The sequence below is a fragment of the Accipiter gentilis genome, chromosome 26, assembly GCF_929443795.1.
Source record: "Accipiter gentilis chromosome 26, bAccGen1.1, whole genome shotgun sequence".
Classification (NCBI taxonomy): domain Eukaryota; kingdom Metazoa; phylum Chordata; class Aves; order Accipitriformes; family Accipitridae; genus Astur; species Astur gentilis.
In genome coordinates, this window is record NC_064905.1 from 21,001,100 (window position 1) to 21,027,322 (window position 26,223).

General features: G+C 39.9%; 1 protein-coding gene across 7 annotated transcripts in view; it reads right to left on the minus strand.

Annotated features, from left to right (window-relative positions):
- Positions 1-2,024: 2,024 nt before the first annotated feature.
- P4HA2 (prolyl 4-hydroxylase subunit alpha 2) overlaps positions 2,025-26,223 on the minus strand; it is a 31,037-nt gene continuing 6,838 nt past the window's right edge. For 2 of the 7 annotated variants that reach the window (XM_049829079.1, XM_049829080.1), the window contains exons 3-16: positions 24,451-24,550; positions 22,731-22,827; positions 20,397-20,548; positions 18,702-18,839; positions 17,197-17,436; positions 15,246-15,457; positions 14,274-14,450; positions 10,281-10,351; positions 9,937-10,036; positions 8,690-8,743; positions 6,048-6,113; positions 3,837-3,905; positions 3,274-3,370; positions 2,025-2,535 (exon numbers count right to left, since the gene is read on the minus strand). In XM_049829079.1, the coding sequence (XP_049685036.1) occupies positions 2,465-2,535; positions 3,274-3,370; positions 3,837-3,905; positions 6,048-6,113; positions 8,690-8,743; positions 9,937-10,036; positions 10,281-10,351; positions 14,274-14,450; positions 15,246-15,457; positions 17,197-17,436; positions 18,702-18,839; positions 20,397-20,548; positions 22,731-22,827; positions 24,451-24,532 (1,626 nt within the window). In that variant the 5' untranslated portion in view covers positions 24,533-24,550 and the 3' untranslated portion in view covers positions 2,025-2,464. The other 5 variants (XM_049829084.1, XM_049829081.1, XR_007509647.1 and 2 more) reach the window with 5 other exon arrangements.

Here is a 26,223-nt window from a genome sequence, read left to right on the forward strand (position 1 = left end):
GTAGAAGACAACTCAGAAAATAGGATAGGGTTTTTCCCTGAGAAAACAAGCACATAAAATTATCCTTAAAAGTTCAGTATGACATAACATGGTTAACAATTGTATTTCCCAGCCAACTACACTATTTCAGAAGTGGGATGTGAAGATTTTTGGCCAAAGTCCTGATGTGAACTTTATCTGTCAACATACCACGTTGACAGAAAGTCTAAGTAGATTCCTCTTCCTTCCCCTGAAATCCAAAGTGTTCCAACCAGAGGTTGTGGGTTTGGCTCCTCATCAGTTCTTGTTCACATCTGTGAGGCTGTCATATGTTAAATGCTTTGTTATAAAGCAAAACTCCTTATTTCCTAAAGTTTATGTTGTGCTGAGAGATTTTACTAAGAAAACTAGAGGTCAACAATGAAATATTCTGAACAGCCAGCCAACAACCACAACATTCATGGCAAGCGAAGGAACACTGTGAGAGATTAGAGAGCAACTATTGAGCTATGCTGTGCTAGGTCATTAAAACTTTTAGGAAAAAATCTTGCAATTCCTATAGCTACCTGCTATAACTGTTCATATAAAGCTTATTTACAAGACCAGATGCTCCTCTCTTTTCAGTATCATTAACAACCAGAGCTCAACAAGTCTCTGCCTGGGCAAGCCAAGACTTCTCTCTTCAACCAGTTGTGTATGTTCAACTGAAAAAATAGAACTGTAATCAATACATGTAATTACATGCTGTATCTAAATGAATAAACAAAGCAATAACCACTGAGTTCATAAATTCCTCACATGTAAAATTCAGGGGCACATGAACATATACTGCTAAGTCACATGGCTTTATTACCAATACAATAAATTGCTGACATCTGTTACACCTAACATGTCAAACCCTTCTGTTTCACAAGTCTTTCCTAGGAGGACAGCAGGTGCATTGCTTCTAATCCTGCCTGACAGTCCTTTTAAACATCACCTCATTCTAGCTCATTCAGTCTTTGCAAAGTATAGGGCAATGGAGAAATACAAAGGAAACCAATGTTTGTCATATGACACTCGTGACTGCAACTGGATGTTTCAGTGTAACTTAAATTACTTTCATTTTCTCAAGCCATGCCCCTACCAGAAACAGCCAGTGAGAGGTCTCAAGTCAATCCACCCTGCACAGCGACATATTGATACAACAGTCTGGTAGTAACAGCAACTTTCTAAATTTCTGAAACATTTGCCTATTTCTCCAACTTTGCTATTTTATTTTTTTTTAGCAATTAACTGTAATTTCTTCTGAAATTAATTCAGAAATGGGATTTCTTTTCTATTGTGGACAACACTGTCCTCCATGTGTTGGCTTGTGGCCATTACACACATACTAACAAAGCAAAAAGGCAAAGGTGAATCTGAATCCTTGTGTTCAAAGGGCATGATTACTCCCAGCCTGTCCGCAGGACAAGACAAAACCCCGCTCCAGTCTACAAAAGTAGATTAAGATTTGCTTGCAAGCCATCCTACTGACTTCAACAGGTGCTGAGCTCTGCAGATCAGGTGCTGAGCTCTGCAGATCAGGTGCTCCTGGGGTAAAAATGCTATGTTTCATCAGCAGAGATGTCTACTTTTAGAATCAAGAATTGTCAGGACTGTTGAAAGTCTTGAAAGGCTTCAGATTTTTGTAACTGCTTGCATCAAAAATAGATAGTATCCCACAGAAGCAAAAGTTAACATCACAGGGAAAGGCTTCTCGTAAGTGTAATCCAAGATCACATTTGCCACTGGCCCAAAATGTGCAGCCTGTATGCTCCCAGGATGCATTATAGTTTCAATACATGAATTAAACCTTTCCAGCTTCAGCAGAAAGTGCAACAGTTCTGTGTCATGTGCTGGAGCCTTAAATAAAACACTGTCCAAAACCATGATCTATTTTTTACAGAAAAAGGGCAACAAAGCAACAGGCCCTCAAAGGAAAAAGTAAATGCCCATTGCTCCCTAAAACCAAGCACTGGTATACCTAATTAAGGACACAGAATAGAGAACCACTTTATGGAAAGAACATTTATTTTTGTTTCAAAATTTGTGATCCATAGAAATACAATAAAATCAACATGTACACAAAACTTTAAAAAAACACTTTGGTTCAAAGAAATATTTAACATCTAAATCTTCTGAGGTACAGAAGGCACAAGACCAGGCACCCAAACATACTGAATCGCCCACAGCACTGTTCGCACCACTACGACAGAGAAAGCTGGGAGGGCAGAAAGGAGGGCAGAGGATGGCAGGGGGAACATGGAAATAACACCAATCAAAACACAAGTATGTGTACAATGCCATTTACTTTCTTTCACAGGTGTTACATATTTTGTTGTCCTTTTTGGGTAAAGTGCCAGGACTCTTGGGAGAAAAAGATGGATCATTTCTTAGAAATGAACTGGAAGAACGAACAGTAGAAAAGGAGACAGAGAAACAAAGGCCGGCAGCAGGCTGGGTTTCAGTCAACCTCTGTTCTCCCACAGGGTCTTAAGAATTCATTTCCTCTTTCGTGAAACCATTTGTTTGAAACTGTGGAACAAGGATGTGAAATTAGTTACCACCACGTAGCCAGTGCACGTATCACCACAAGCCAGACAGTTACTTCAAGTAAAATCTCATCTCTCAGTCTGAGGATCCCTGCTTACACTTCTCTACTCATCCAATGGGAAACGCATAGAAAGCAGCAAAGGGCTGGGGAAGAAAGGATCTTTCCAATTGCACAATTCTGAGGCCAACGTAAAAATGGGTCTGGTATCATTTATTGATCACTAAGCTCTGGCGCTCCAGGGGAATACCTTGGAGGCTGAGGGACATAGGTATGGGGATGGATAACACAGATCTCGAGAAGTGTTCAGCAGCTAGCAGAAACTCCCAGTGTCCAGACATTCACATTTAACTTACAAGGAGCTCTCCTCCTTTTGCAGTTAAAACCACGCACAAAACTTTGTAGGAACAGACCTGATTCCAGTCAAGTGATAATTCAAGTCATCCTGATGCTGATACACCACACAAACCCAGTGATGTTCTTGCATGCTTTGTGCTGTCATTGACACAAACCAAACTCACTAGAAAAGCTACAGCTGAATGATGTAGCTGCTTAATACTACAGAATATTGATGGTGGGAATTTTCATCATGGCCAAATGACTCCAGTAGTTAATGGCAACACCCAGGTTATTAAATGCTGTTATAAGGGTTCAGTATACCACCAGCTTTGCATACACATGAGCCTTCCTTCAGGTTTTTTTCCTAAAGGAATATTACTTACCCCATTTACACCCTACTAGTACTGGACAAGCTGCATGCCTTGTTCTATAATCACCCTCGCCACTTCTGAAAAGATTGTACCAAAACACTGCTGTTCCCTGGAAAGTAAAATCAGATCTGGATTAGTCAGAACCTAGTCAATATAATTATTCAGGTTACAGTAAGGGTGGGGGGTGGGGGGAATGCCTATGAATTCAGCTGCAGGCTCTTATGAAGCACTTTAACAAGGGCCACCACTGACAGCACGTGAAAAAAAAAACCCTTAGTCCCACTACTAATTCAGCCATGTTTCAAGATTAGAGAGGAGTTCTACCTGAACACAAGTTGGTTTTGTTAATACCAGCTCTACACAAACTGCTCACTTCATACGTCGTAAAACAAAGGAAGCAGCCCTGCAGCCTACAAGCTCAGCTACAGCTGCCTTGATACACAGCAGCCTGTCAATCAAGTTGCAACGAACAGCACTTGGTCACATTAACTGACTTGTAAATGGATGCAGGACTGTACTGAGGAAGAGACAGTAACAGGAGAGAGAAGAAATCAAGCAACACACAAACACTTTACCTTCTTGGGCCATATTGCTGCTCCAAAGTCTGGGAAAACTGTAGCTCCTCCAGCTTCTACATCACTCATCTGAGAAAACAAAGTTCGCAAACTGTCCATTTACAACGCTTTTTGTACATGCAGTCCCACAAGCTAAAGTGCCCCAAGCCCTAACAGATAGATTTCTACTTGCACCTCTGAGGGGCACTGATGAGGAAAGGATGCACTTCAACCAGCACAAATTGCAAAAGTAACAGTACCTACTATTGAAGGCTTTTATTTCAGCTGAAGCCTTTTGTTCAGCACTTTGTCTAGATTATACGTAATCTATTGCACGAACAATTAGCCACAAGAAGTTGTGTACCTACAGTGTTAATAAGCTAGTACTCTAGAACAAGGGAGAGGACTTCAGAGTAAATAAGTTTCAAGAATTTCATTCCAGTTTATGATCCAATTAGGAAAACAAGTAAGTGTCTGTTAAACCACATGTTTCCTCATAAATTGAAACCACATTTTTAGAAATGATTTTCATTATTTAGTTTATGCATCATGGTCAACCACTTCAAAAACTATACAAACTATTAGAAAACCTCACTTTCTGCACTGTCTCTACGCTGTTCACCAGTGATGTTACACCACTTCAAGCGCCTTATGCATCTCAAGCTTTAATACACACAGTTATGTGACTAAAGAAAAGCATGTATCTTTACGCTTTGCCCTTCCACACTGGAATGAATTTAACCCTACTGAATTCATCAGCAATGATGGATTCACTATAAATTCTAGACTTGATTCAAAACCCACCAAGGTTTGTGGAAACACTCCCATTAAAACTAGAAAGTCTTTCCACTGATTTCAGTAAGTTTTTGATCAGATTCTAACTAAAAGAAACAAACAAGTCAGATCCAGCTCCCACCAAATTTAAGCAGCAGAATCACTATTAATACACTCCCCAGGGCCCCACATTCTCTATTGCAACTTGGATTTCTGTTTAAAGCAGATGTTATTACCACTCTGGTGTCCTCCTGCTTGGTACCTACAATAAAAGGGCATAAGATGCCATAGGTACACAGGTTTTTGCCCCTTCCAACTAGAAAGCATGTGCATGCAACTTTGCAAGTTAATACCTACATCTTAGCAATACAACCACTCTTTTTAGTAAGGGTGTCGGTACGCATATGATATATGTTCTACACAGGACAGACAAGGGTAAGTTGCCTTTGACCATGTACAACTGGCAGAGAATAAGGTGCATATCATTCACTCTAAATCAAGGCTTGTCCAAAAGTCAGAGAAGCAAACAAAATACAGATTGAGACAATTTAAAATTAAAGCCTCTTCGCAACAGACTATTACGCAGCTACCTATCTTATTCTGATTCTTGTTTGGGAGATTTCCTCCCCCTGCCATATCAAGTGGAAAGTATTTCTGGTTCTGTTTTGAGCTGCATTTCACACTCAAAATACCAGCTCAGCCATAAATATTTCATCACAGAATTTTAAAACTGAAATTGTATCACTCAAGAGTTAGACATAGAAGATTAGGTGATCCTTACTACTGATATAGTAAGTATAGGCTGATAGATAAAATGTTGTCAGAAGACTACTGTGAAAAATTTAGGCCACTAGTATTGGTGGCAGTTAAATTCATGATTCCAGTGTACATGGTCTGTAGGCTGTGTAATGCATGCAGCTAATGAATCTTTTCAATTCTGCATTTGTAACCCAGTTGCACCAAGTTTATTAGCTATGTCTCCTCCATTTGCTGAAGCAACAGCTGTGCCAGAGGAACTCTAGCTTTGACAAACAGCTAAAATGGAGGCTGACAGACCACAACATCAAGTGCTGTCAAACAGTGGTGGAAGAACATGACTGTCTCACAGTAAATAGCCAATAATCAAGTTCTCAAACAGCATACCACATGAGTACCCCAAGCACTCACTTGCCTTTGAGAAATAAGCCAAATTCTCCTCTTCCACCAACAAGGAATCCAATGAAGTCAAAAGATAGAGTGGTCAAAAGGGGAAGCTGGGGCCTATATTCAAATTTTCTTCTCTGACGTTAAATACCACCAGAATTCTATAAACTCAGATGGGACAGCACCTGATGCTGCAAGAATAATGAAATCCCTACTTTGAGATGCCAGGGAATCTCTACAAATAACCAACTGCACAAGCTGTAAACAAGATGCTGCTAAAGTTACACTCAATGCATAAAGGATCATCATACTTACATAGTTTAAAAAAGTGGCCACACGATTTCCAGTCCCTAACCGCTTGAAAGCATCTGGCTCATCTTTCTATAAAATTAAATGAGAATAACTGCAAACTTCAAGCTCACAGACAGCAGACAAACAGAGGTACTTACATAGTTAAGAAACGTCGCTAGCCTATTTCCTTCCGATTTGAGTGTGCTGTCAAAGGGTCGCTGTAACAGACAACAACTTTAACCCAAGTTCCAAACAGGCTCACACTAGAGTTACATACGTGTAGCTCTGCAGAGAGATCCTTAAGCCCAATTTAAAGATTTGGAATAGAAAGGGGATGATCGATACAGGGCAATATTAAAGCCATTACAAATTGCAGCCAGGGTGCATAACTGCATGCACATAGCACTCAGATGCTAAAAGGAGAAATAGCACTGAAGCAATTCTTAGGGCAGAGTAGAAGCAATGTTTTCAGGGCCTGTGGCACAGATGTTATCCAAGTAAAGTTAACAGGCCATTGTTGTACTGGACACCGATCCAAAGTCAACAACTGAGGTGAATATGAAAAACTCATCTTCAATGGGCTTTAGATAACACACTAGATCCTCATAAATGTAGTAGTGACTCAAAGAAACACTGTCACGAGAAGAGAAAATGCATTTTTTGCCAGCAGGTAAAATTGAAGAATAGCAATTATCAACTTCTTTCAGGTGGTTGCCTGTCTAGGACTAAGGACCACATCAAAAAGATCAAATTATCTTTACTCTGTAAGAAACATTTTGGGTTTTGTTTGTTGACATACGAGAGCACGTTGGTGCCAGTTTAGAAATGGAAAGAACATCTAGAATACCAATGTGTCTCTCCTCCCTTCAAAAAAATGCAATTAAAAGTTTATTTACATTGCTAATAGTCAGGAAATCATTTCAGCCAGTAGACATTAAGGTGCACTCTTCTTACAAAACCAGTAATCTTTAACATTTAAAGAAAATAAGAAATAGGTATTAGAAAAGACAAACAGCAAGGAAAACCACAGCCACCATCTCTAAGACATTATAGTTAAATCTGCTTGAAGTATATTTCAAGGAATAAAAAGTCTTTCCTGAAATGGGGTCATAAAAAAAAACCCAAGAGACTCTTGCATCTGCATATGCAAATTCAGTCCAAAAGAGCCAACATAAAAGCATGAGATATAGGGGATTCCCTGGTTTCCGTCACTGCTGCCAAATCCAGGTCCAGCCATACATTTCTGAACTTCAATATCAAAAGATTTCTCAAACTTTTGAGCAACCAATAAAATCTCAGAACTGTAATATGCAACTATTAATGTGTCCCTATTTGAGAAGTGCAAGGGAACAAAAAGCTGCAAGGCTACTCAGAAGATGGGGAGACACAGCAGTATCTCTGTATTTCAATACTGGAATTTGTGATGCACAGAGAGCCTGGAGGACCAGTCCAAAACTATGGCAAATTCTGCAATTGCCTTGCCTTAGCTGATGACTGCAGCCAAGGTTACATTCCAAGTGGAGCTCTGCCCCAGCTGCCTAATCCAAAAGTAAAGTCCACACTGGCCAATTTGATGGCTGAGGTCCTTGAGTTCAAAGGCTTTGAAGAGAATTTAAGAGCATTTGCTTGACTCAGGAAACAAAGCAGTCTTAAAGTTAACAGGAAAATTCTCTCAACAGGCCAAAGCTAACGAATATGAGCTTCCACAGTGCTGAAGCTGAGGATTTTTTTTTGTTTTCATTTTTTTTAAAACAGTGCTAAGTTGGGTGGCTTCAATTCTGCACTCAATTATTGGGTTGTGCTCTGGCTGCAGCAATCCCTTCGACGAGGTAAAACCACAAGGACAGCCTAAATTAAGCCAGATTCCATTGAAATGCCATGATTCTACTGAAAACCAAGGCATCAGGTGGATTTTATATTTGAAATTACCAGTCACCATAGCTCTTCAGTATGATTAGTATGTTCATAAACTTTTAGGGTAACAATTAAGAATCTGCCTTTTCTCCCCACTTACAGCAAACCAGAACTGTTACCTGCCAGGTAGAGCCCTCTAGTGCCTAGTGTGGATCCGGCACCCACCAGTTGCGAGTTCCTCTGCTCACTGTGAAACTGCCCCCCTGAACACCAACCCAACAAACCCTCTTTGGACCCTGTAGCTGCAGCCACACTAAGGGTTTTCCCAGAAGAGCTGTATGCCCCATGAGGATTTCCATAATGGCTACTTTTTTGGAGGGAGGTGGAAGCATGTCTCCCCTTCTCAGCCAGCTCCTGCAAAGTGCTTTAAAGTATCCACCAAAGGAGGACTCGTACAACCTTGCTCCACCTAATGGAACAACGCAGACTCACTATCCAGGGCTTGCAGACCTCAGTTTCCAAATGAAGTAATGGAAAGAGCATGATTGAGTCCTGCATGACTATCTTTTAGTGTGTCTATACTGTGCAAGGAACCAAGGTGACAAAGATAAGCAGACAGATTTGTTCATTGTTCTCTTGAATGAGTTTTCAGCATCAGAGAAGGCAGTGAGAAGGCTTTTCAAAAGTCATAATCCATACATGCAACAGGGCTATACATTAAGTGTTTTAACAGAAAACAGTTTCAACAGTTTTCTCTCAAACTGTTTGCCCTTCCCCACGCCATTAAGAAATAATTGAAAGTGGGATCTTACCCTAGAAAAATCAAAGTGTGGCTCATACTGCCCTCCCATTCCATAGTTGGCAACCTACAGCATGGAAGAAGGAAGCACAAAAATGCATTGAACTGCAAGGAACTGCTGCAGAAGATAGCATTTGCTCTCAGAAATCCAAAACATGCTTTGAGAAAGAACACTTTGTGGCAAGATCATTATCTATAGCACACTTGAATTCTCTTTAGAGTGCCAGAAATGAGGTACACAGATGAGAAACAACTTAAGTGCTCTTTCCCCTTCATAGTTTAAGGGTTTCGCTGAGAATATTTCTCAGTACCAAATGTTTCTCAATGGCAGCACTCTACTTAGCACTACAACAGCCTGTGTAACACAAATTAGCAGCAATAGTTTTACCACATTCTTGCTCCCTCCTCTGAAGAGGGAGTCAAGTGCATGTAGTTCTCTAGTATGTTTCCAAGCTAGGAGATAGAATTAGATTCTGTATCACACATCTATGATCCATTACACACACGCGCGCATCCAGGAACACAGAAGGCTCGAAGTAGCTTAAAAACACTACTTTGCTTACTTTATCTGAATATCACAGAACAAGTGATTTAGTTACTCTGAGGCTGCACTTAACATGTCTCCTAGACCACTACACAATTACCTGGTTTCTGTGGATAGCCAGTAATCAACAGTACTTCAACCAGGCTCTAAAACAGGAATTCAAGGAGCATGGAGGAAGAGAAGCAGTGAACAGGCTAAGGTGTAGCCACTCTGGTAGTGCTGTACCGCTTCTACTCTCCCTGCCCTCCCCAACAGTCAGCCAAAGATCAGAATTCGTATGAGAATGTACCAGGACTATGAAAAATATTTGGATCTTTGAAAGGTTCAACTAGGAAGGAGGTTCAACTTTTGCAGACTTGAAAATAAGTGGCAGGCATTTCCCTCAAAACAAACTGGTAAGTCACAGATTCCTGCACAAAGTTATCTTCTATTTCTTTGATATCTCCACCCTTCTCTGCCTGGCACACAAAAGGAAAACATCTACCTGCCAGGTCCTTACAGCTAACAGCAGCTGGGAACACCACACACTCCCCCCCCCCCCCCCCCCAATCTTCATAAACACCTTACCTACTCTGTGTGTGTAGCCAGCAGACAACAGAATCCCTAAGAGAGGCTGGTTAAGAGCCAGCCTATGTTTGTATCTGAATAAGCACCAAACCACCCTGACAAGCAGCTAATTCTACCAGGATGAAGTCTGACAAGATAAGTGTACCAACCTGCAATAGTTCAGCTGTTTTCACTGTTAATCCTGTGATCTGCTGCATTCGTTGATTCACCTTGGCCACAACGGGATCATCATCTTCCTCCAACCACGAGCTAGAATAAAGGAAGGATTAGAACATGTTATTTTGGAATACCAACCACAACAACCCATTTCCCAAGGCAGAAGGATTCTTCTGCCCCCAGTTTGATGGCTAAAAGAGCCATTTACTGTGCATTTACTTATTTATTGTAGGCAAGCTTTTGCTACATGCAAAGCAGTTGAAGTTTTCAACTATAGGTAACAGATGACAGCTGTTAAGCACAAGAATCTTAAAGCTAAACTCTTCTCTATGCTTACCTTTTTGATACCCTGTAGCTAGCCACTGTAAGGACACCGGTTTTGGGATCACGTACTGTGGCTCGTGCCAGCTGTGTCAAAAAAATCCCAAGGGGGAAGAAACACATCAACTACAGGTTAGAAAAAATCTTCTCTCATCTTAACCAAAATCAACACCTGATTTGTCCAACTTCAATATATCATTGGATGAAAGTTATAGCTCCAGCCTAGACTTTGTTCCAATTTCATGCTAGAACAGTACATGCAGAAACACAAGTGCAATCCATCACCTGCATTTGATCCTGGAAAAAGAAATTGACTGACTGCACAAGCCATGATATTCATTAAATCCATGAGTACTGTTTGCTGAACAGGTTTTGAAGGTACTTTTTTTAAACAGCTGGAGTCAATATTAACAAGAGGGAACAACAACAAAAGTTAACAACATATGAAGGCCATGCTCTTGGCCAAGAGAAAATCATTGGATACTCCATAAATTTAATCAGCCTGCTCCTCATGTGGACTGAAAAAATGCAACCTCATTCTCAGATGAAAAATAACAAGTGAAAACTTTTACAGAATGAGTTACAAGTTATAGGGCAGGCAAACCCACAGTGGTAAAAAAAAACTCCTGAGGGCAACTCTCAACATTACCGTGCTCAGATTTTCCAGTTGGAAGATGCCTGGAACATCTAATTCACAGAGACACTTTGAGATATGTTATTGCATTATAAAAGGTAGCTCTGCAAAAACACAGTACACCTATACATTTTAAACAGCAAGTAATGTATCATCACCATTAGGCCACATCACCGTATTTGTAGGAAAAATTTGGAACTTGGCAAAACTGATCAGGTTTGCTGTGGTGTCAGAGTGATAGACTACTGCTAGCATAACGCAACAGGTCACTTTGGTTTTATACTTGCAGCTGAGAACAAGAACTGGGACACTTCTTTCTTTGACTGTAAACTCAGGCCACATTTAAATTTAACTCCTGCAAACCACAAACACTTTAAATCATGTCTCCTTCCTTCCACTTAATTATAGGTCACAGAAAGCCTTTTTATTTGCATTTTCTTCAGAGCATGCAGTCATTATTTCCTTCATTTTTCCTCAAATAAGTCTCCAGCCAGCTTTACAATCCATGTCAGCTGTCTTGTCCCTATACAAGACTTCTTGGCACAGCTATTCCTGTAATTCTGACTCACTGTTATTTTGTTCCAGATTTCTCCTGCATAAATCATAACAGAAGAGCCAAGCTGACTGACTCTTGTTCTTCACTTGTACAATGAAGCGTAGCTCTTGGGATATAATTTAGCTCCCCAAACTTTTCATTCTACTGCCACTTTCAAGCTTGAATATGCTTGCTTGTTTCTGCACCTAGCATTTGATCAGATAAATCGGAACTAAAATAAGCCTGACTACACTCATTATTCCATATCTCCTCTTCTCTTTCTGATAAGTAGGCTTCTTCATTTAAGACATACAATCTATACCTTACTTGGTATAACTGATAAATGTGAGGCTTCCTGTCTCAGGGTGAAGAAAGCAGACTTGTAACAAGCATTTGCTGGGCTTTGAAGAATCATAACACATAGGATTGGTCAGAAGCTTCATCCAGTCTTCCTCTTAGAGTCTACATTTAGTTTAACATGTACTCCATTGGCTTTTTCTTCTGAAATACTCCACTGCTCAAATTGTATAGCACTGAGTTCAAAGATATTAACGTGTCGCCCTCCATGCCATATTTTTGCCTGTTCAGGCACAGCTCTATTGCCTGTAACATCCAGAATTTCGGGAATAAAGTTCTCATACTTTCATGGCAGACCTGTCCCAATGCTATCCACACCTATGAAGTTAATTTTCTTGACCCTTCCCAGTCAGCTCTGATATATTGCCTGAAATGTTGAAACTACTTTTTGGAATTGGAGTAAAAGTGATTGCATTTTGCAAAACAAGCATGAAAACCAACTTGAATACAGCTACTCTCAATCACGTCCAGATGTTGTTTCTCTACAAACCAAAAAGTACTGGCAAGTGTAAACTGCAGATAATGCTAAAGTGCTTAGACCCAAAAGTAGAAATTTCTTGCAAATGCATTTTAGAACAAAGGAAGTGCTCATCTTTCTGAGCCCAAAACTAACACACTACTTCAGAGTTCTGTCTGAAAGCTTCCATGACTACTAACTAAAATTTCCTGGCTGAAATTAAGCCATATTTATTAAGGACCATCTCATCACAGGACTTGCATTTTCCGCTCTTTCAGTAGTACTGCAGAATTTAAAGCTATTCCTGCAGCTGAGCTATAGACAGATTTAGAAAAAACAAGCTATAAGAAAATGGTTGCTTTTTTTTAATTGAAAACTTTCATCTGAACCTTGAGACTACAATATCTACCTACTTTTACAGGGACTAAACCCAGTTCTACACTACATAAATTATATGAAGAATTCCTGACATTAGTAATACAAGCAAAACTCAGTGGACAAAACTTGAGACTTGCTGTAAAACTTTGAACAAAAAAGGGAAAACCAAACAAAAAATTAATAGCTGCCTTATTTAGAATGTACATAATTTGATAAAATGGATTAAGTGATATGCTCTATTTGAATGTTTCCATTTTATCTGAAGCTTTTGAAGTTTTATAGTATGATGTAATAGGAAAAAGTCTCCATTTATGGAGGTGAGAGTCCTCACTGAGACAGGAGTGTTCTGCCAACACTCCCACAGCTGGCTGATAGTCATAGAAGTCAAGCTTCACAAACATCCCAAATTATTTAAGTTCTTAGGAAGCATCAGTTTCTCAATCCATTTCTAACTGTGTTTACATTTAGAAATACATACAGAAGGGTAATTCGTGACTGGAATTGTAGTACCACATTTCATAGCAGTAGCTAGGAGAGTGCTAAAATGAACCATTCATCTATAAAAATAGAGGTGTTTAGTTTTACATGCTTGTCACACCTGACAGAAAACTAAGGTGTAGCATCTACTACTGATATCACACTGACATACTTTTTTTTGCCAGAAAGGAAACAGACAGGAAATTCTACATCCAGAAAAATCGGATGAGATAATTACTAGCTTTGCATTAGGTAGCTGCTTTTTGATTGTGTGCAGAGTCACTAGAATTCACACCATGGGTAACAGGTATTGCATCAAAACTAGGATTCCCACTCAAAGCTATTGCCTTTGAGTTGGATCTACACTTAGCATACTGAAGCTGTCACATCTGTTTTTCTGCTGCCCAAGACAGCTATTGAGGTGGAAAAGTCAGATCTGAAGTGCTCTGAGAGAATGACTGCATTGTGCATTCATCCTTACAAGTACTCTGTCTTTCCCAAGTCCCAGACTGGGAATTACTTAAGAGCACAAATGATTTCTCCACTCTGTGTTAACCATATCACATCATTCCCAACAAGCTGTGTGTGGCTTCAGGAGAACACCACAGTTCCACTCATGGATACACCATGGCATCTAAAGTGCCTGCCTCTGTGCAAGTCTAGACTATGGTTTAAAACAGCAGCAGTGGATTCCAGGTTACCTGAAGCAAAAAAACCCAAACCTCCAGATGTGCTTCTAGTATAGCTTAAAAAAAAATACCCCATTGTTTCTTCCCACTTCTGTTCAGATTTGGGCTTTTTTAGTTTTGCTTTGTAGTTTGGCTCCATTTCAAAAGGCAGACTTAAGGTATATTGGACACCCAGTCCTATCACTCTAAGCCAGTCAGTCATCTACCTTTTCAGGTCTAGTCCCTAGTTTCCTAAAAGGTTAAGCCATTTACTGAGAACTTTGCATAATTAAGTGCAACAATGCATAAATACCTTCAGGAGCCTGGGCTTTATGGTCCTACATCACCAGGCAGTTTCGAAATCGTTCCCCTTAGGCTCACAGCTGCAGTGTATCATCTGTAGTATGAAACCAAATCTTTCAAATCCTTTGCCTAGTCTTTGCCAATAGAGATTAAAGCGTGGAATTAGCAGTCATTAGTGAGATGGAAGAGGGGAAACTTACCCTTGGCTTAGCTAGTTGTTTAATTTTCTCAATTTCTTCATCAGACATGACATCATAATATCGTACAATATGAGGGCTATCCCATTCATCTTCTTCCTTAAAGGGAGCTATGAGCAGGTGAGGGTTTCTGTTTCCATCATGGTACCTACAAAACAGCCTTTTCTGTCTTCGAGGTGTCTGAAACAAAACACCAAACAAAACATTGTTTGTGCAACCACTTTTCATGAACTTAAAACAGGCAAGACAAAACAAAACGGGGTTCATTCCACAAACACTGGAAAAGCCATCAGCTGACTAGCAAATTTAAGAGGTAAGCATGAATGATTCTGTAGTTTGCTGCAAATAAAAAAGCCAAGATGCCACTCAAGATATCACTGAGTAACATCTGAAACACTATCCTTTAGGAGAGTTAAACCATAATACGTTACAGATTAAGCAAATAACTACACAAATAGCTAGCTGTAAAAAAGAAGTCTGGCTCTTATCATTAAGACTATGCAGATGGAATAAACAGATTCCTTTCCCTCCACTGAGAGTTAAAGCCATGTTTGTTGAGAGGTACTGGAGACTGGTTGGTCAAAATAGTCACCCCAGAAGGACATGTCTTTAAGATGCAAAAGGGAAGGAATAATGTGATTCTGTAAGTGTGGCAAAGCATAACCAGCTCAGTGGAAAAGGCCTCCTAGTATATCAGTACAGCTGGCATTTCAAATGGCTGAGTAGACAGACTGCAGAGAATCAATTTTCAACAACCTTTAAAAGGCACAGTTGAGAGCTGGTTTTCTGTCTAGGATTAACATCTAAAGATAGAGAGGCCAAGACATAAGGTAAAAATCTCAGCCTGGACAGAACTACATTTAATTTTTTCTTAAAAAACCAGTTTCACAGAAGGGAAAAATTAACACCTCCCAGCAAGCTTGATCACCCTTATGCAAAGGCAGCGTAGTCAGGACATTCTTGCCTTTCCCTTACCATTTTTACCCCTTCACCTCTGCAAAGGGCCTCATAGATGTCACGCTCCGGCAAGTAGTCGAGAGGCCTCTCATAAGCACCACCTTGCACCACTGGTTCTGTCGTTGTCATGGTCTTGTTTATTGATTTCTCTTTCTCCTCCTCCTCTCTCTCCTTCTCTAGCAACTTCTCAAAGTACCGCAGATTACTGCCTGCTCTCTCATGAGTACTGTCTTCATTGAGAGAAAACACAGACAGAACCAGTGATTTATGCAATCTCAGGAACTGTTAATACAAGTCTTTGTATCAAGACACAGCAATAATTCTCCCCTTCATAAAACATTATCAGGCAACCAAAGACATTGTCTCCAGTCTGGACTGAAAACCAGCACTGGGAACTTCATCTCCACAGAGGGATGGTAGGCATAGTCTGTGAAAGACTTGTTTCTGGAAGAACCTATCACAAAACTTGCATTTCAGGAAAAAAGAGTAGGAGTTTTTGGTCTTCACGTTCTTCCTTTTCTCTCAACTTTTATGCTCAGTTCTACCCAAGATAAGCAGATCATAGAGCTCATCAGCAGAGATCAAGCTAGTCTACTTGTGGCACCCCTCCTCTCCACCATGCTCCTCATCTGCACTGCACAAGCATGCTTTAACCAAGGACTGCAGTGGAGTCCCAGCCACAGACTTCAGTCCCAAAGACTTCCTCCAAAGTTGGGAAGCTCAGAGGTATGCATTGCCACTTAACAGCTACAGCATCCATCTCTAAATATTTGTAACAGGTTTATATGGGAGGTATCCTGGATCACTAGCATCATTGGACCTATCATTAGTGATTTATTAATGAAGTAAATATGAATCAATAAACATCATCAATAGATCTTTACCCAGCATAACTAAGAAGGAACAACTCCCTGTTCACCACGAGTGTTTCTAGACATGAGCACCTAGAACAGTTCCTTTCCCTTCTGACCCTCCCAAGCTTATTGTATTTCTCTTAGTTAACTAACCCAGAAGGCCACAGAAGTAATCACTCATTAAAGCATAGGCTAAAAGTGGCCAGATAAGGAAGCTAAGCCCAGAGCAGAGGAAGTTGCTGCTCCCAGAAGGGACTGCCAAGTCTGTTCCACTGTTTGGTGCTGGTAAGGATTTGCATTCTGCTATCAGTGCTAGACCATACTATGGCAAAGGGAGCTAGATTCAATACATATTCATATTCTCGTAAATTTTAATCTATTAATTCCAGTGTCTGCAGAAATTAGACTGATAGATATTTTTCAATAGCAAGGCTTTACCCACTCTCAGGATGCTGCTAACATCTAAACTAAGAACCACAGCTGATTAAAAAAACATACAAATACATAATGCAGTAGGTGTTAATTCTAATTGGAGAGGATAAGCCTTTACAGTGCACGAAGTAGGCAAAGTTGGATAAGAAGCAATGCTTATCTGCTTACTCAAGAGAAAGCTAGAAACAGACCAGAGTTAAAAGGAGGCTTTGAGAAACTCAATCTGTTCTGAATATTCAGAAATAAATACTTCAAGTTCTCAGGCAAAGTATTCTTCTGGCATCAAAAAGTACCTGCACTGAGGAATAAAGAGGAATATGTGTGAAGTCAGTAGGACTTTACAGATCTGCCTAAGTCTGTGGTAGCCTTGATGTCCACTTGAGACAACCCAGGCTTTAACCATTACCAAACACAACATCTCAGTACACTGAAGCAAAGCACACAGGTACTGCAGTCACACATATATTTGGTCACTGGGTAATAACAGCATGGACTATAAGATATCTCGTTAAAGATACTTCATGTACAAGTAGACTTTTTTTTTCCAGGACACATGTTTATTACAAGTCATCTGGCAGGATATCTTTCCAGTCAGCTCACCAATATGTATGGGCCATGACTGTTCTTGGCTCTGTTGCTGGCAACACTCCCCAACACTAGAATAGCAGGGTTTTTGTTCTTACCAAGGGATATCAGACGTCTAGTAAGTTCCATGGCTCTGTGTAAATCCCCAAACTGGAAAACAGCATAGCTGAGATAATCTAGGATCTCCACTTTGCTGACTGTTGTATCCTCCCCCTCATCGTGTTGTTTTAAAGCTTGTTCCATCCACAGTACTGTGTGATAGTAGTCTCCATCATTGTAAGCAGTCTTCCCCATACCAAAGCAGTCACCTACTGTCAAAGATGATCTATATTTTGTTCCTAAAACAAAAAAGATAGCTTTAAGTAATCCACACAGAAGCATCTTTGCCTTCAAACACATGGGGCACATTGAGGAGTATCTATAAATACACACTTCTATCATCCACAAAGGCTTCTGAAGACAACACTTAGACAATATTTTAGGTTCTGTACCAAACTGATCATCTTCAGATTAAAGATTACATTATATCATAATTCTGTGGCATTAATTCCTTCAGAAACCAAGAGAAGTTTAATGCAGAAATTAGCATTAAACTATTGTGTTTTCTGTTGTAGACAAAAGCACAGCAGACTGACAGCTTAACAGATTTTACACAACCTACAAGTTAACACTGTTAGATGATCAGAGAAACTGACTATATGCAGAGCTAGCTTGTTTGCTGTTTACTGGAGATGTATATTAACCATCAGCCTGCTTATGCACAATTTAGACAATCTGGGTATCCATTTGACTGTAACTGTGCTCTAATTTCCGGTTGCTCCAGCCCAGCAGATGCACAGATAAGAGTTAATTTTAAGTTCATTGTTAATAACCTACATATAATAAATAAACTGTTTTGTCAGCTCATCTGCCCACACTCTATGAAGCCTATTCAGTTTGTAAACAGCGTGCTGCTAGCAACCATAACCTGTTTCAGGAAGTCTCTCATAAGCAGCAGCAGCAAACGTTTATCAGGACTCAGCTGCCCAAACACTGCAAAATTCCAATATATCTACATACCTTCCAAAACATCTGTGGCAAAAGCTGTTAGTCCTCATTTCACAGAAGGAACACAAGCAAAGTGATTCAACCAAAGCCTTACTGGAAGACCATAGCAAACAACAACAGAGCCAAGCTTTGTAAGAGCCATCAGAGCAAAGAATTACACAGCAGCTCCCTCCCTTGGATCGTAAGTTATAGGGGACAGGAAGTACCCACAGTATTTGCTTACACAGTAACCAGCACAAGAAAGTATGTCATCCTTCGTTGCTTTGGTATAGCGATTATATAAAAAATCCAAAACAAACCCCAGCATTTTCTTTTAAAATAATACTAATTTAAAAAAGCTACTTGAGCTGGTCACTGCAGACCACGGCGCCTTGGCTTGGGCAGGAACAACCTCAAGGGTGTTCTCAAAGTGCCAAAGTAGATATGTCCTCAAACATCTAGGCCACATGGACTCTCAGCACCATGGTCCTTCCTCACTACTGAAAAAGGACTTTTGGAGAGAGTTTGAGGATGTTACTACTTCCTTTTAAAGGAGATAAGACCTTTGTGCACTTACCTGGTAAGTTTCCTCGAGAGAGAGTTTCAGGATCCAGTTTGTATGTGTCCTGCAGGCGCATCAGAGCCTTCGCAGCTCCAGTCTCATCTTCTTCAGTTGGAAAAAACTGACGCTGAATTGTAAGATTTGCAATAAAGCCTTTGCAGTAAAAGGGAAAGACGTTACTTCCAGAGTTTGAATAAATATCAGTACCAGATTAACACAGAAGATGAAACATCTGCTTTGTTTTGGGAATTGAGATTCAAATAATACAGATTTAAAGCCTCTTACTAGGCTCTCAAATTATAAAAGCATTTTTTTCTATCCCATTTTAAAAAATACAGCTCACAAGCAAAAGATAAAGGATAAATAACTAAGCCTCTCAGTCTTGTGCCACACAATTACTGAAGTACAACGTGAATCTAATGACCTTCATTTTCCTGTAATTTCTTTTTCTAGCATGAAAACTTAATAGCTTTCATCAGTTCTCTTGCAATATCCACAGAGACAACTGCAGATCATAGTACTGGACAACTATTTCAGACTCTTTACTCCAACCTGTAAAGCCATAAGTGCTTTTCAAATCTCAGCTCAAGGGACAAAGACCCTGATCCAGGATCCCCTCAGTAGGGGTAGGACCTGACTCAATAAGAGGCTTTTAAACCTGACAAGTAAACCAGGTGACATTTAGAAGTAAAATTAAATGCACTACATAAACATATCAAGGTTACACAGCAGGCTGGTTGGGTAGAAGTGGGGGCAATCAAATGAAGGAAGACAACCCAGCCTTTTCCAGTCATGCAGCAAGCAGAACTGGAAAAGGAAGCCTTTAGAAAAAGAATTAATGACAGAAGTACTCAATAGAATTGAGTATTTTATTTCCATCTAGGATGCCTGTTCCAAAAGGCAATAGAAAAATCTTGGCTGGAAAAAGCTTCCAAGTACCTAAACTTTAGCATATGCAGAGTAGAAAGGGAAAACATGCAGCATTCTGCCTGAAAAACATAGCCTCTTCTCCCTTACTTTCAAGGAGGCCAGTAAAAATAAACCCATATTTAAAAGAAAAGCTATGGAAGCAAATTCAGGCAGATACTTTGACAAAATGATGCAAACCCAAAGATTAGTACTGGAAATATTTGATTTAGAAGGATAGGTTTACAAGTAGCAATTGTATGTTATCCTGTTATCAACAGACTGACTATAACATCTGCCAACTGTTAATGCTGGGGCTGATATGAATTCCTTCACCAGTTCAGTATGGGTCTCATTTTGATTCTTAAATCTTATCTACTGATCAACATGGTCAAAAAACAGTGATCACCAAGAGAAGCAGCAGACTGAGAAAGCAGATGAGTAAGTTTTTATATAAAGGAACATGAAGCTAAAGATTAGACGTAAAACAATAGCTGCCAACACAGGTGACAACTTTGGTATATCCTCTTCGCCCCTTTTCCCCAAGCAGCACAAACTAAACAAAATGTAACAGGCCTAAGACAGATAACAGTTTCTTTGAGTCTTCCCTGAGATGTGTTTCAGTGGCAAGTTTCATGCACTTGGGTAACCAGTAAATAAGAGGCCAGTCATTAGTTTGTTTCAAACAAACTTAGCAGTAATATTTGAACCACAGCTGAGTTTCCAGCTTTCCAGAATATAAGAAGGATAAGCAACTGTGCTGTAAGGCTACCTCCTGATATCCTCTCCCCTGTAACTCCTTACCATTTGTTGTATCCTGAAGAACTAGGTTTTCCAATTCCAGCCAGTCAGTATTTAAACGCTTCACCAGCTTATATGCATTTACAGGATGTGCCAGATACCCTTCTGGATCAGAGGCTGATTTGCTAGTCAGTACATCCATTTTTTCAGCCCAGCTGGAACGAGAATCATATGCCTCAGTCTGAGAACAATTTATGAATGCATGTCTTCCTTCTTAAGTCATTCTAATTACACAGCTAGAATCAATTTATTGCTGCTTTTGCCATCATAACCAGCTTTCAAGCTTTCAACTTCACAAGGCTAAAGTGAAGTACAACTGATTTTTTTTTAATTACAGTAGTCTTTCTTTTAAAAGGATTTGTCTCCCTGCTTACTATTTTAAGCCTTACTCCAGTAAGCATGCGTCTCATTTTCAATGAGTCTTAGCCATCAATTTTCAGCATACTGCACTTCAGAAAATAACAATATATAGTACACAATCACTGTGAGTGTCATTTATCTATGTCTTAGTAAAAATACAAGCACAAATAAAACTCCAAGAGCTTTTTAGCTTTATGGAAACTAAACCATAAGCTTTGATTTTCAGACTGGAAACCCTCAGACAGTACGGTGGCAGTGCTGTGAGTCACCTAGATTGCACTGTTGGTGAACTTCAAAGCAGTAGTGGGAAACTTCATCCTCTGTGTTCCAGTATAGTTGAACTGCCAACTACATTGCTGATGCTACAGTGAGAATTTCTTCTGTTGCCCTTCATATTATCCCTTAACACAAGCATCTGGCCAAGATGTGTGTTCCTCTCTCCAGTAATTAATAGGAAGAAAATTTGCTGAGAGATGCTAATAACTGAACATAAGAAATTCCCTTTGAGCCTGTAATCTCAAACTCAGTAAGCCATGAATGAACTATGGTTACAAACAACTTTATGTAAACACAGGTAAAAATTGTCAGACCACCTGGCTTCCCTATACTATGATGTTGCAATAGAACAAAAGATGGCTTTTCTGAGATCCTTTGCAAGGATATCAGATTAACAACATATTAAAGTCAGTCTCACCTGCACCCTCTTTTTAATTTAGACTTTCACTACTTCTAATACACGTTTTGCAAGGTAGTAAATACTGTCAAGTTCTAGTCTCTTTACACACATCACAATGTGCTTTTGAATCATAAACGTATCTCTGGAACTAATAGACAGAGTGCTGAAAAGTGTTATCATATTCAAATGATAAAATCTAGTACCTCTGTTACAAAGTATATGCCTCAAACATGAGCAGGGCATGAGGGCTCAAATATTAACACAGTGGCAGAATATCTTGCTTACAAATACACCAAAATATGAGTCAACTGAAAATTTAACACATGAAAAAAAAACTTATATATGTCAGTCCATGAAAAAAGACTTCTTTTTTTGAAAGACCACCAGTTTATACATAGATTGAACTGACATTCTCTTTAACAATACTTGAAGAGGAGACTGCTTTTCTTCAAAAGGGCAGCTTTTCAAGAAATGAACATTTGTGTATACAAATGACAAGGAGTTCCCATCATTTCACTACTCCATAGCCCTATCCCCACCCTATATCCCCAAAGGGAGATCAAACTGCCACATATAGCCTGGAGTTCAGAAATTTTTTGGAAAACATGGCTCTATTTAGAGGCACTCAGCTCTTCTGAACCTGGACCTCATTTAGACTATTCTAGTGTCACACCCTATTAGATATTACTTTCAGCTAGATGAGTATTAGCAGTCTTCCTAAGGGACACAGAAAACATCAGTTGTCAGCAAGAGCCTTTCGAGTGAACTAAGCAATCGTGATAACGTCCGAGATGTGCTGTAGCCAGGTCGGCAACTGAAGAGAACAAGGCAGGAAAGCTGTCCCTGAGGGCAAAGCCAACACAGGAAGGAAGGCAGGGATTTTGTGTGCGCTCCTCTAAACAACACAGCTGGCACACTTTGCCATTGTAAGCAGTGCTGATGCCAGGAAACAACAGGTAGCACAGAGCACTGGCACTCAAAGGCATTTAACTCACATGGACAAGACTCCTCTGACATGAGTAGTGTCTTCTCCACAGAAGCATTGTGATGGTACAAGGACAAGGGAAAGTGGGAAGTGCCTAGCAGACAAGTTTCTAGACAATATCTGAAGCAGGACCCCCTCTCTGCAGGTTCATGGGAATAAGTTACAGCCAATTTAGTACCTATGGTCTCACTGCGATTACCTATTGAGGAAATACTAACAAGATCTAGCAGCAAGGCGTGGTGACAGAGAGGTGCGGTTTAATTGAACACAGATAAGCCATTTTGTCACTCTCCATTATGCAAACGTCTCCCCCTACCTTTTAATCTGAGAGAGCTTGTTCTCTTCTGCTCGGATATACTCCTTTAAAGATTGTACCAAGTCTTTCTCCGCATAAATCAGGTCTGTCATCTGACCTAAAAACAGAGTATGAGCAAATATTAATCAGACCTAAAAATGTAACAATTTCCAACAGCACAGAACGCAGACCTCAGATGCTCTAGGGCTATTAAAACCACCACAAAGAACAGACAAATTAAGGGCATGCACTTCAATGCCTATAAACCACAAAAGCTATTATACATACAGGTCTGGCATTCAAATGCTTCAAGGGGCTTTTAAAATCCCAACTTCAGTGGCTCATGTAGCTTTGCTGCGACCCTTCCACTGCCTCTGAGTTACTTTTAGTATTACAATTATATGCAAAACAATCAAAAGAATGGTTTGACATTAATACAGCTACTGAGTCAAAAGCAACAAAAGATCCAAACAGTTGCCAAAGCATCTGTTCTACATATGTATACAGATTACGTCACACTAATAAATTATTAGTCTAACCACTGGCATCACTTAAGATTACAGCTTTTCAATATGGGTAACTGTGGAAACACAACCTAACATTAAGTACAGAGGAATTTCAGACTAATGTTTATAGACTGACACACACACTCTCTCCTGATTAGCATTAGTGGAAATTGCTAGCATGTCAATCCTAATTGCTATGACAAACTTTTCAAAGACGAAACACTGAAAGACCGGATGAGATTTATAAATGCAGCCACAGCTTTAGTTTCAGCATTCCGAAGTAATTATTAATGAGGCATGATTAAACAGATGGAAGTCAGCAGGCTATGCTATTTTCAGTTAGGAAAGGTTCAGAAATAGTAAGTGTAAAGAAAAGGTGATCCTTCACAGTAACTTTATACAAAAAGCTACTTAGGGGAAAAAAAGAGAACCAAATAATACACATGTAGTTAAATACTGTTTAGCCAACTCCAGAGCACAGGAGCATGTGCTGGAGTTTGGTAGTGAAACACCACTCTGCCTTACTCTGGCTGAGCAGTTCCACACCATGGTGCAAAATAAACCATTGAGAGTGTTGAGTTTTATCATTCAGAAACATAGCTCCACTGAGCTCATGGCTGTACACAGCTATGATACACACGGCTGTATCACAGCTATTAGAATACAAGAACTAAGTTGTCATAAAAATAAATTTATTTTCAGGACTTATAACAATGTGAATTCTTCAGGATTTACTCAGATCTTACAAAACACACATAAGGTAAGGAGGATATTAAATTTTCCTTCCAACACCTGACTCCAGCTTTTTGAGCAGTCAGGAGATTTCAGGTTCTGTGAAAGAAAATATTTCACATCTTTATCACTTACATTCTTTTCATAAATCATAAATTCAGGACTAAGCTTTTTAGCATAAGGTTCGGGCTGTGTTCAAGATGACAACAGGTGCACAATTCTTAATAAAACACAGGCACTGTCTTATTTTACTGACAGGGCCCTCAGAGAATCTTGCATCATGTTGGTCACAGTGTGCTAAGCTACCCAACTGCAAACAAATTGCACTATGCAAGACTTGCAATGCAGAATAGCATCAAGATTGCAGAAGAGTAGCTTTTCCTAATGTGGACAGTGCTTGATAGAGCCATATGAAGAAAGCCATATGCTTCAATTGTAAACCTTAACAGCTTTGGCCATCACATTAACTACATCACAACATTGTGCATATGTTCTTTTGCTACCTATGGAGGTGAAGAACTCCGCTTCTGTGTGCCAGATCAAGAAAATACAGGTATAGAAAACCAACTGCAGCCAGGGCTTCATCTTCCAGATAGCTCAAACCTGTAACAAATTAAAAGGAAAATGAGGAGTAAAAATTATTAAATTCTTTGTAAGAAAAAACCCCAAGGCATTAATCTTCAGTCATTTCACCGTCATGAAAATTATTTAGATCTTTAAATACTGAATTCTAATCAGTGAAGCTTGAAAAAAAGTCTTCTTCAACCACAGGAGCTGTTACTTAAGTCTCAAATGCTATCTGGTATACTCTTTCAGATTTACATGGAAGAGACTGCAGTCCATGGAAGGCCCACACAACAGATGTGGAAGCAATGTATTTGTCCACCGAGACAGTGACAAGATCTTCTGCAAGGACAGCTCAATGCCTTCCACTTCATGCATAATTATAGCTGGAAAATAGGAGAGTATACAGAGTTGTTTTATATTCCAATAATAATAAAAGTCTATATTAAATGGTCAGACTTGTAGCATGCTGTGAAACTCAGTTATATAAAAACTGTCTAGAAATACAAATAGTGAGAAAGACAAATAAAGAAATATAGCCTTTTGTACTGTGGAAGTGGCAGCGATGGTTGGAAAAGTTGAAAGTGAAATTTCCAACTCTGCTTATTCAAGATGCATCATCCCAGCATATTGGCCTCTGGGCACAGCCCTTAAGACTTCTGTATTTCAAAGGCTGTGCCAGCTTCGAAACCCAGCCCCTTGAGATGGAGGCTGAAAGCAGACTGTTACATTTCTAAGAACACAGCTCACTGAGGACATGGGAGGGAAAGCCAGTCTGAGCAGACAGGCAGACAAGGTAGCAGACAAGTGAAGTAAGGGATGCAAGGTCTGTACAAAAGAGCCTCCTGGAAGCGGTAATTCTCCTGGTAGATCTGATGGCCAGGACTGCCTCTTCCAGGGAATTTATGAGGAGCCTGTACTGCACTTGAATCAGCTCACAGCTCACTCCAGAGCTGCCTGTTCACTAAGCAAGAACAGCCACCACAGTCGGCCCTCACATACGAGTACTGCAGCTCAGCAAACACTGAGCTCTCGTGTAACACCCATGCACACGGTGTCAGAAGGAAGATGACAACTGTTCACCTTAATTCAAGAAGCAATTTTTTTTTTTCCTACCTGTTGTAACTGGGTAAACTGGCAGCTGGAAATGACCGCTTGCAACCCACTGTTACTCCAAATACAGTAAACAACTTGCAGCTATTTGGGGCAAAATGGAATCACTTAAATCTGATGAGAAAAGGGGATGAAGGGAAGGGAAAATACATGGAATATCCTAATTTTCAAGCAATGCAGCAAGTGGGAAGGTATTAAAATAAGATAATTCTGGAACAACTCTAGCTCATTATTCCCTTGGGCTCCACATATCTGTCTGCACAACATGAGATAGAAGGTGAAAGGTGGATATTGCCCTTTCCTTCTGGGATTTTCAAGCCCACAGCATGATAGAAGCCCTCACCCTCAGTTGACCTCACCGGTGCCATGGACATAAACACAAAACACACCATCAGTGGTACTGTCATCACTTCAAACATTAGAAATAGCTCTGTTCTCTGCTATGTATTATCGCATGCCAAGATGACTGTTTTTAAATTATTCTTTTGATTGCTTTAAAAGACTACATGAGGAATCAGAAACATTTACCACAAGTTTGCAAGCATGACTAAGCAGGAAAGTGTCTCACAGCATCATAATAAGTCTTCTCCTTTCCCTCT